Here is a 12,132-nt window from a genome sequence, read left to right on the forward strand (position 1 = left end):
GCTTTTGAAGCAGTCAGGGGCTGAACTGGTTACTATAATGTACATTAACACCCCAAATCCACAAAACAGGGATACTTTTATGGGGCCAACCCAAATGCACCAAATACATTTTGCAAGGTTTCGAAGCTTGTGAAGAAGCCAAGAGCTAAACTGGATACAAGAATGTACAGTAACACCCAGAATCCACAAAACAAGGATATCTTTATAATCCACAAAACAAGGATATCTTTATGAGGCCAGACAAATGCATAGAATACATCTCCGAAGTGAAGTCAAAGGCTTTCATGGCCGGCATCCATCGTTATTTGTGGGTTTTTCGGGCTATGTGGCCATGTTCTAGATTTTCTTCCTGATGTTTCGCCAGCATCTATGGCTGGCATCTTCAGAGATATGCACCTCCGAAGCTTTCTAAGCTCCGTTGGCTTCTTCACCTGGCTGCTGTTGTTGTGTGCCTGCCCTTCAAGTCATGTTTAACCTATGGCAATCCTATTGTGGTGTTTCCTTGGCGAGTTCCTTCAGAGGGGTTCTTGCTATCACCATCCTCTGAGGTTGAGAGAGTGTGGCTTGTGAGTTTCCATGGCTGAGCCAGGATTTGAACCCTGGTCTCTTGAGTCATCATAGCCCAGTGATCAAACCACTACATCGAGATGGCTGTCTTCATCAGGCAAAGGTGTTAAAAATCCCACAGGAGAAGAAGCTACCTATAGAAGACTAAGAATGGGCAGGGAGGGCAGCTATGAACTAGACAGGATCGTAAAGTGCAAAGATATAATAACACTGAACACTAAAGTTAGCATTGCTCAAGCCACTATATTCCCCATTGCCTTGTGTGGATGGATGCGAGAGCTGGACAGTGAAGAAAGCAGATAGGAAGAAAAGCAATTCATGTGAGATGTGGTGCTGGAGAAGAGTGCTGAGGATCCCATGGGAGGCCAAAAAGCCAAACCAATAGGTCCTTTATCAGATCAAGCTGGACATCTCCCTGGAGCCAAGAGGCTGTCGTACTTTGGCCACATCATGAGAAGGAATAAGACACTGGAAAAGACAATAATGCTAGCAGAGGTAAACGTTAGTAGAAAAAGAGGAAGACCGCATGCTAGATGGATTATTAGGGAGGCCATGGGTCTGAATTTGCAGGACCTGAGCAGAGCAAGGAGTCCTGAGAGTTTATCACACGATGGCAGGAATTTCTCTTAATTTCAAATGAAAAGAAAGTGGGGCCAGAACACATTCATGTGAATTCTCTATTTCAGCGAATTTACGTGAATTGGAATTGCGTTCAGACTGACTTCCCTTTGCCCGAAAATAGCTTGCCATTGCCTGAAATTGCGTGTGATTACCTCTCAAGCAATAATGTGATTGCATTCGGACTGACGTCCCATTGCCCAAACTTGCGTGTGGTAGTCTATCACGCAATAACATTAAACCCCATGATTGCATTTGGATTGCCATTGGATTATACTTCCAATTTCCCTTGTCTGATAATGTCCTTGGAGATGTCTCATCCACAGGGTCTCCATCAGTCGAGAACTGACTCAAGGGTGATTAACAACAACAAATATATATATATATATATATATATATGAAAATGTATGCAGGCATTATAGGAATCTGGCGTTCTAAATTTTAAAAAGACCTTAGTAGAACAACATCCGAAATCCACAAAACCGTGCTACGTTTTTGGGGTCTACCAAAATGCATCACCATATCTTGCAAGCTTTCGAAGCTACAAGTCCCAGAATTCCACAGCACTGAGCCAGGGCAGTTAAAGCAGCGTTCAACTGGATTATTTTCTGCAGTGCTGACGCAGCCTAGGCCTCCTAGCTCCGTTTTCGGACAAGAAACAGTGATCCAAAACACACTGCACAAATAATCCAGTTCGAGACTGCTTTAACTGCTGTGGCTTGGTGCTAGGGAATTCTGGGAACTGTAGTACTGTGAGACATTCAGCCTTCTCTGTCAGAGAGCCCTGGTGCCAGAATAAACTACAATTCTCAGAGTTCCCTAGCACTGAGCCAGGGCAGTTATTTACTTATTTTATTTAATTAATTATATTATTTAGTTAGTTAGTTAAAGCGGTCTCAAACTGGATTATTTCTGCAGTGTGTTTTGGACCAGTGGCAGCAAAAGAGTGTTAAATCATAATTCTGGAATCCTCCTTAAGGGGCAGCAGCAGCAGCAGCGCTTCCAAGCCGCGCATGCGCACTGCACTTCGCCCTTTCCCTTAACCTCTCTTCTTCGGCTTCTTGCCCACAAAGCGTTCTGTCCAATCAGAGCGAGGCTTGTGGGGAGAGGCGCGCCGCGGGAGACGCGCTGTCCAATAGGAAGCCGCGTTGATTGTTATTGACGGGAAGGAAGTTGGAGAGAGCTGACGTCGAAGCAGCCCCAGCAGAAGCTCCATTGGCTTTGACTATGTAGTTGGGGCCCTTGCTCTGGGCTGAGAGGTGCTTGCTTATTGTAACTCCATTTCCTTCGCAATGAACTCCCTGGAACAGGCAGAAGGTAACTGGGGAGAAAGGGGTCTCTTCTGGGGGGGTTAAATGATCCTAGTGGCCTCACTCTCTGTTCTTCCTTTTCAACCCACCCTCCTTTCATTTTCCTCAAAGCCCTCTTAATAACTTACAAGCCAACAGGCTGCATCCACACTGGAGAAATAACCCGGTTTGACACCGCTTTAAATGCCCTGGCTCAAGCCTCTGCTTTGCTCTGGGTCCACAACAAACTCCAACTCCCAGAAGTCCATAGCCTTGAGCCAGGGCAGTTAAAGCGGTGTCAAAGCAGGTTATTTCTCCAGTGTGGATGCAGCCTTAGAGAGACAGGGAGCAAGGCGGAAGCAACAGGAATTTGCACTGTCCAATATTACGTATTAACATTATTCTAAGATACAGCCATGTTGGTTTGCGGAATCCGTCTGCAGAGGGACCTTCTAGCCCCTTTGAGACTCACAGAAATAAAGAAGTTGACAGCAGGAACTAGAAAAGTCAGATATGTCTGATATAAGTCTGACATTCATCTGAGGAAGGAGACTGAAGTCTGCGAAAGCTCATACTGCCAACTTCTTTCTTTAGTTAGTCTCAGAGGTGCCACAAGATAGAATCATAGGTCTCTCAACATAGTGGGCACTGCTCCAGAGACTAGGACCCAATGGAGCAATGGATGCAAGCTACAGGAAAAGAGATTCCACCTCAACATTAAGAGGAACGTCCTGACAGTAAGAGTGGAACACATTCCTTCCTCGGAGTGTAATGAAGTCTCCCTCCTTGGAGGTCTTTAAACAGGGGCTGGATGGCCATCTGTCAGTGGGAGTGCTTTGATGGAGAGTTCCTGCATGGCAGAATGGGGTTGGACTGGCCGGCCCTTGTGGTCTCTTCCAACTCTTTCAGTGAGTCTCAAAGGGGCTAGAAGATCCCTCTGCAGACTGATTCCGCAAACGAACATGGCTATATCTTAGATTCTATTCAATGATTCTATGTAGCTTCTTGGGGCCCCAGGGTTCTCTGACAGAGAAGGCTCAGTATCTCCCAAAAGGACCATTCCCAGTATTCCCTAGCCTTGAGACAGGGTGCTTAAAGGGTTCTCAAACTGGAGGATTTCTGCAGAATGTTTTGGACCCTAGCCTGACCCTCCTCTTTATCCTCACAACGGCCCTGTGAAGTAGGATAGGTGGTGTGAGAGACTGTGTGGGTTTATGGGAATATGTAGCCTAAGAACAGTCTATTATCCCCTCTGTTGTAAGCCGCCCAGATTCCCAGTGATTGGGCGGCATATAAATAAATCATAGTATTATTATTATTAAGATCACCCTGTTGGCATGGTAAAATGGATATTTCTTTCGCGAAAAGACACTATCCATTGTATCACATTGGCTGTCAGTGTTTAAAGGCTGTAAGCATTTGGGCGGGCAGTATTCTTTTATTATCCCTTATTACCTGCAACTGAGGGTCTCCATCACATTTATCTCACCTCTTTAGCCTAATAAATGCTTTTGCTCTGTAGTAGAATTCAAAGACATAGCCATGTTAGTCTGTGGAATCAGTACATAGAGAGATCTTGTAGCACCTTTGAGACCCACTGAAAGAAAGAAGTTGGCAGCAGGAGCTTTCGTAGTCTACTTCCTCACATCTGTAATATGTGCACGTTGTTGTGATTGGGAAAAGGCTTCTTTCAGTTCATTTACCAATTTATTTTAGATTTAGCAGAAGTATATATATATATTGACTGATACCATTTATAGACATTCTGGCTCTGGTAGAAGAATGTATTAGACAGGTAAATGGACTGAATATGTCATTTGGGCAAGAATTGTAGGGCAGTGATAGAACACATGCCTAGAAAGATCTCAGATTCAGTACTGGCATCCAAGAATAAGACAAGGATCGCTAATAGTTCATATAGTAAACAGGGTAAAGAGAAATTTAGACATGCCTCAGAGGACGTCTAACTGCTTTCCCTCTCACGGAAAGAAACTGAGGGGTATACAAAAGGGAAAAAATCCACACATTCTAGAATGTTTTGTCTGCCATGCTTCTCAGCCGTCTCTCTCTTTCAGATCTCAAGGCTTTTGAAAGAAGGCTTACTGAATATATAGCTTGTTTACAACCAGCTACTGGACGGTGGAGAAGTAAGTTACAGGGTCTCCAACCACATTTTGGAGTGTCTCCAAAATGCTGGGATCAATTTTTACCTAGATAGTTCACAGGGACTAATTTTTTTAACAATCATTTAACAATATCTATTTTATAATACTATATAAAATAATGGCCACCTTTGCATATCTCTTGGTGCATGAGGATATGGTAGTGGTGCTATTAGTTTGAGGCTTTCCCCAGTTTTTGTGTATCATAATATGCATTATCATGATGTGTAAAGATGGCCAGTGCCAGCAAAATTGTAACATGGTATTGTGATTCTTCAGTATATAAAATGAAACCTAGCTACTGTATATACTGGACTATAAGTCGACCTCATGTATAAGTCAAGGGCAAGTTTGGGGGCCAAAATTATGGATTTTGCTATGACCCATGGATACGTCAAAGGTAAAACTAAGGCGCATATAGCAAAGGATCTAAAGGATGAAGCAAACTAAAATAATGTCAAAGAACTTACAGAATTCCAGCAGGCATAACTCTATGCGTTTAGTCTTAAGGATGGATGAGAGAATACAGAGGGTAAGTGCTTCCAGGACAGATTATACTCCTGCTTTTCACCAGGGGATGGTTCTTCTTTCAAATGAGAGTTAAGATACTGTACTTACATTGACTGGTGGATAAGTTGAATAAGGTTTTTTGGGTCAATTTTTTGAACTAAATTTCTGGACTTATACATGAGTATATTCAGTATGCTACACTAACATTCCATATAAGAATGCCTGCAACATTCTGTCTAAGAAAACAAACCAATGGGGTATTGCCAAAGAGGACTATAAAACAAAGGTGTTTTTGATTTCTGGATGGAGTAATTTTTTGAACTGAAGGAATGATAATGGCAATTTTATTTATTTATTTATTTATTTAAGTTTAATAAGACATTTGGAGAGAATGATTTAATAAAACGAGTTCACATTCTGGATTTCTCTCATCTAGTAGATGCTGCATTATAGTGGCACTCTATTGAATACTTACAAGAAGCGTCTCTTTGGCTTAGAGTTTATTAACATTTTAAATTAATCCATTAAAAGATTGCACTCTGCCAGTGTTACCTGTTGAGGTGTGTTCCTGTGTAAGTGCTTTTAAAATAAAGAAAAAGGCACATGTAGCACTGTTTCACAGAATACATGTGCCTTCTTACATACTGGCTACAACTTTGGCTGTTCTGTACATTATCCACTGTATGCTCAGCAAATACATTTCTTCTAACATTTTCAATTTTTGTTAGTAATTCTTATAGTGGTATCAGTCTGTACAGCAACAGGTGCATGGAACTGGCTAATAGATCCTGAAACACAGAAGGTAGGCAATATATTTCTTATATAGATGAAATCCTATGTTCCCATTTATTTGAACTTGTATTGCAGTATCTGTACTGTACTATATGTTCATGCCTTGTGTTCAGTGTATGTTACTAAGGTTTGTGTACCTGTGGAAAATTTCAACAAGTCTCCTTGTGTTGAATCTGCATGTTGGGGTCAGTATCAGTCATGGAAATCTATGATCAGTGAGGGATAGAAGATTATTTGGGTGACAAACAGGAAGCTAACAATCTTTGACTACATCATATTTTGGGGCTCATTAGGCTATAGTTTATAGTTTAATCACTGATGTGATCTTAAGGCTATATCTTTCTGCCTGGTTTGTTTTTTGTATGGATCACTTTGCCTAACCTTCAAGGTTTCATGAAAAAAAAGTCAGATTAGATGGCCTATTTTGACTAAGAACTTAGATAATATAAAGTAGAGAACTTTGTATAATAGCAGCTTCTTTTACCATCTGTCATTCTATCCTTGCTTTCCCATTTCTCCAAATAAGAAATGAGTAATCTGTGACCTTCGGTTTAATTTCATGCAGCTTTTGACATGATTTTAAAAGCTGTTTGCAGATGCTAGTACTGATATTTGGAGTGTGTTCTCCTCCACTGGGAAAGAAGGGAGAAAAAGGAAGCAAAGTAAGAAAAAGCCAAGATCCTATACACTTATAATATCAGCCAGTGTAGTTATGGTGGATCATGGGTATATAGCAAATACTACAATGGGCACCAGGGCCTTAAGTTGTGCAATGCTTAAATAGCTCCCTACCTACCAAACCCAAAGTGAGAAAGGACTTGTGTAAATGTATATGCAAAATGATTGGCTTATACTAGGGATTCCACTTATATAGTGCATGAAAAAAGTGCAGCTGTTTGCTCAAGGCTAGACACTCAAGCAGGAATCTGGCCAAACGATGGAGTGATTTTACCTCCTCTTAGCTTCCTACCCACAGCATAAAAACCCTCTCCTGACCAGTTATTCCCAGAAGAAAGCAACCCTATTGTGAACAAAGGTTGGCCAATGTGTTCTCAGAAGTCCTGCATGGCAGGGGGTTGGAATGGATGGTCCTTGTGGTTTGTGATTCCCTCTAATGTCTTTTCTGTTGGGTATACAAAAAGATACTAACTGTTAACAAGACTAGATGCCAAAACACTTTATGTCATGTCAAATAACTTTGGGGGTTGGGTTGGAATGCAGAATTTATTGTTAATTACTGTCAAGTTGACCTAGACTTTTGGTCACACTATAAATGAGGGGCCTTGTAATAATAATAATAATAACAATAACAATAACAATAACAATAATAAATTTATTTATATCCCGCCCCTCTCTGAAATGCAGTTGGGGCAGCTTACAACATTAAAATGTACATTCCCAAACCATCATTCCCACCCCCCTTAAAATGCAGTTAAACAAATTAGAATTAAAACATAGTTAAAATTCACAAATACCGATAAACAGTGGCTTTAGCAAGGTCGGATCAGAAGCTGGATTTCCTTTTTTGGTGGCCAGGAATTTATTCAGGAAAGGCCTGCCAGAAGAGATCCGTCTTAATGGCTTTCTTAAAGCTGTTTAGGGTCTCATCCGGCAGGCTGTTCCATAATCTGGGAGCGATAGCCGAAAAGGTCCTCTGGATGGTTAAAGAAAATCTTGTTTTTAGAGGCTGTAACAAATTCCTCCCAGAGGAATTCCTCCTCCTGCTTGGGTCTTGCAGATTCAAGACTGCTTCCTTGATTGAGTCAATCCATCTCTAAGGGATGCAGAATACCACTTGTTTTATGATCATATTAATGTATTTGAAGATAACATTTTGCCTTCAGTTTGTTAGTCAGTGCTCTAAGCAAAACAGAACATTGGGTTTCTTCCATTTTTTTAATAGAATGGGAAAAGAAGAATGTTAAAATCTGGCATGTAGGTGTAAAAGTGTGCCTCTCCCCATGCAACACCACCACCCTGGCAGACAGCAGTGAATCTTAAATATCTATTGCTAATGAGCATTGTGCTCTGAAGAATTACAATACTTTCGTTTCATGATCATCTGTTGAAAAAGGTATATTTTGACAATTGTTTGGTTCCCTTCTAGGTATCTTTTCTCACATCTTTGTGGAATCATCCATTCTTCACAATTAGCTGTATTACTCTGATAGGCTTATTTTTTGCTGGAATACATAAAAGAGTGGTGGCACCCTCGATGTATCCTTTTCATAGTGTTTTACTTAGAAAACTATGTGTATTAGACACAAAAGTATGTGTATTAGACACTGTTATTTTTTTTAACCATGTTCACACAGGCTGTGATTTCAGCATAAGAAGTCTTTATGTGTGCGGAGCCTCTGACCTGCAGGCTACATGTAATTCACTGACTGCTCCACAGACCTTGGCTGACTTTTGTGTTGTTAACTGCTATCAAGTTGACTTCAACTTACAACAACCCTATAGACAACTCCAAATCACCCTGTCATCAACAGTCCTATTCTAACTGTGCAAACTGTGCATTATTGTATTTTCTAGTGAGTCATCTTCTCATGATATGTCCAAAGTACCATAGTCTCAGTTTAGTCATCTTGGCTTCTAAGGAGAGTTCAGCCTTGATTTGCTGTAGGACCCATTTATTTGACTTTTTGGTGGTCCAGGGTATCCACAGAACTGTCCTCCAGTCCTACCTTTCAAATGAGTTGATTCTCTTTCTGTCCTTGGTCCCATTTCCCCTCTTTATCAGCTATTGCCTTTAGATCAGCTCAGTAATGGGGAAATGCAGAGAGAGATGGTGATGCAGGAAGAAGACTACTTTCCCATCTAGCACCATGAGTTTGTTTCATTCTGTGAGAAGGCAAGAAAGACCCTTCCTTACTGTGCAAAATGGGAACACAGTGAACTGGTAAGGCAGAAAGAGGGATATTTTCCTTCCTGCCAGTTTGCTTTTCTCTTCTCTTTATCCCCAAGGGAATGAGGAGAGATAAATATGGGGCAGTGAAGCTGGTGTGAGAGTATGCTGCTTTGGCTACACCAGCATGGCTACATCTGTAGTTTGATATCCCGCCCACGCATAGCTCCTGGAAGACTGCCCATAAATGAATGCCACCACCTTTAAGGCTAATGGAGCCAGCTATCCTTCCGTACATTCTCAGAGTGTCTTTCCTTTAATACTAGTTACTGGCCATGGACTCAAAACATCCAGAGAGATAGAGAGAAAATACTTACTCTGCTTTACGGTAATCCCAGTTGAAGTACCTATATCAGTTTGTTTTGTTGATGTACTGTAATAGAGATGCATGTAAGTTTTCATTTCAGCTAGTTTAATGTCCAAGTCTGTAATGTTTCTTTGACATATTATGTACAGCATAGCAGCTCGATGTCGGACGGTCTTGGCAGAATACAACATGTCTTGTGATGACGTAAGTGACTTTGGTTTCCATGGCTGAATGTGTTACGTTCTGGAGCTGGAAATAGAACTACACTGTGGGAAAGGGCAGTTGTTCTGCTTTGCAGGTTTAACAGATCACTCCATCTTTTCCCCTTTCTGTACAGCATCCATTCCTTAAAGTCTTTTTCCTAACAGTTGGCATTATATGCTCCTGGTGTCCACCTCTCCATTATTGGGAGTGGGATATAGGATTATACATTCTGCATGTGAAGGAAGGTTTTGAGTGTATTCACCTATATAGTGATCCATTTAAATGATGTGGCTTCCACACATATAATGTTAAGAGTGTAACCTGTTTCATATCCCTTACCTTACATAAAATGTCAGGATCTTACTATGGAATGGAAGAGCACCTATGGTGGATATGTTGCATGTGGTGGTTTGAGCTGCTGGGCACCAATTCTGGCAAAACCTTCATTCAGCTTTTTAATCCAGAGGGTTGGGAAATTAAGGTGGTAAGAGATATATAATGCTACTCATTCTTGACCTCTCAGATTTATAGCTATTATTAATAAACTCTGGGCTAGATTTCTAATCATTAAATGGGACAAGTGGAAAGCAATTGTTTGTTTTTTGATAATGATATAATCACAAAGCTGCTGTAAAGTAAAAGTAGTTTCTTTCCTCCACAGACTGGAAAGCTAATATTGAAACCCCGGCTTCATGTCCAGTAACACATGGTTTACCTTTAACGCTGTCTGCTGTCATGCAAACATGAAAAAAAGACTTTTCGTCAGTGTAGTGAAGCCAAATAGGACTGCGTGGTATGCTCAGTTGTGAGTGAAGGTGTCTTAATGGGTGAGAGCAGACATAGGAAACATCTACTACAGTGGCTCAGAATCGTCTTGCCTTCTCTTCTGTGTCCCTTCATGATCTTTTCCCCCCTTAACAGTATTGATACCCCTTCAACACCATCGGAAATGCAGAATATAAGGTTCACTTGTTTTTATAATGTAGAAATCACTGTAAATAGGAAATGGAACCAGTATTTGAAGAAGTACTTAAATTTGCCATTCACACTGCTTTTACCTGTACAATTATTTATTAATCATGGCTCATCCCATCCTCCACCACCACCAAAGACCTGTCTTCAGGACAGACTTCTTTGTACATGTTAGTTTAATTTTGTCACATAGGATACAGTGGTCTCATTCACACGAGTAAGCCAGAACTTGCATCTTACATTGTTCATGAGCAAGTGTGTTGGTGCAACTTGTCTTGTCACTTCCATTTGTCTTATCTTGCCAACATGAGTGGCTCAATTACTGGGATCTTACCAGGAGGAAAAAGCTTAGCTCTGTATCTCTTCTGGGACTTGGGTTTTGTCACTCTCTTAACAAGCCAGGATATAAGTTGGTTTCTGCATCGTACCCTGTTTTGGATTGACTAGTAAGCAATGCTGAGCTGCTTCTTGATAAAGAATTGCTCATTGTTGACCACTGTTGGTGGGAGGAACTAATTGGGAAAAGCTGGACAGCATGCAGTAGCTAGTAGCATATTTGCTTGTGAATGATGTAACTTGAAGTCTGGCTTATCAGTTCATGTAAATGTGGCCAGAATACAGTACTAGATTTTGCATTCAGCATATGTAAGTACAGTGCATTGTGTCTGAAATTTACACTGTGATTGTTTCCCCATGAAACTAGTATTGCTCAACTTGAAATTATACTATAAAGGAAAGTGCCACAAGTGTATTTATACTTAAGGTTGACTTGGGCTGTGTCCTACTTGGGTCTAGTGAAGACATAACGCCTTGACGACCCAAACATTAGGGGGAAATTGGGAGTATCCTACAGGCTTACATTATCTTTCTCCTCTTACATGAAACCTTCAAGTTTTTTTCATTTCCTTTGGTAGGTTTGTTAACCATGCTTCTTCCCAAACCATTTTCAAATTCTCTTCTAATCATGGTCACTAACTTATGTTTTGAGGCTACCTTTGGTTAACAGAAGTTCCAACAGAGCAGTACAGTAACTGCAAAGGAGTGGCTGGCACCCTGAGGAATGTATTAGCCTGCAGCATACTCAGAACATACTTCAAGTGATCAGGCACTGTTACATTTGCCCTAAACCTATGAGGCTCTGTTGAAATTTGGCTATTTTTTTTCAGGACTAAAAAAAAAAAAAGCATGTCAAAAGCATGCTGGCCTTTGGGCTAAAGTCTAGATCCTTAAATGGCTTCAACATGGAATTTATTAAATGGAGATAGCTGGAAGTGTCCTGAAAAAAATTACATTGTACAGAGTATAGAAAACTCATTTTGAAAGGTGTGGTCCCCAAAAAAGTACCATTTCCAAGCTCTGGCAGAAAGAAAAAACAATCTGAATTTCCCCTTGTTACATGAAAGTGTTAAACAAAAATAGTGGCTGTTGTAGACAGTATGATTCTGAAATATTGACAAAGAAGAATTTTAAATCTATGATGTGCCTTTTTTAAAAAAAATGCTTCAAGCTATTTTAATTAGTATAAAACTTTAAGAGTACAAAAGGATTAGTGGTGTATGGCCTGTCATATTACAAGCCAGACTTAACAGGAAGATTATTTCTTAAGAGGTCCTGGAAACCAAAACTGCACTTGTGTCAATTTTGTTTGATCATAGCAATAAAACCTTGTGCTCTTTGAGTCTTTTACATATCTCTTGTTTCATCACTGTTTTAAGTTGCTATATGTTTTGCAGACAATGTGTATCCAATAAATTTTTTATTTATAATGGTATCTTTGGCATTTAACAAAAATCAAATATTTAA

General features: G+C 40.4%; 1 protein-coding gene across 1 annotated transcript; it reads left to right on the forward strand.

Annotated features, from left to right (window-relative positions):
* The first annotated feature begins 2,358 nt into the window (after positions 1-2,358).
* On the forward strand, positions 2,359-12,018 carry CNEP1R1 (CTD nuclear envelope phosphatase 1 regulatory subunit 1). The gene is made up of 6 exons (XM_042437450.1): positions 2,359-2,502; positions 4,550-4,621; positions 5,875-5,948; positions 8,046-8,155; positions 9,303-9,357; positions 10,019-12,018. Exons 1-6 carry the CDS (start codon positions 2,478-2,480, stop codon positions 10,058-10,060), a joined length of 378 nt encoding a protein of 125 aa, XP_042293384.1. The 5' UTR covers positions 2,359-2,477; the 3' UTR covers positions 10,061-12,018.
* The last annotated feature ends 114 nt before the right edge of the window (positions 12,019-12,132 follow it).

This window comes from Sceloporus undulatus, chromosome 8, assembly GCF_019175285.1.
Source record: "Sceloporus undulatus isolate JIND9_A2432 ecotype Alabama chromosome 8, SceUnd_v1.1, whole genome shotgun sequence".
NCBI classification, from domain to species: domain Eukaryota; kingdom Metazoa; phylum Chordata; class Lepidosauria; order Squamata; family Phrynosomatidae; genus Sceloporus; species Sceloporus undulatus.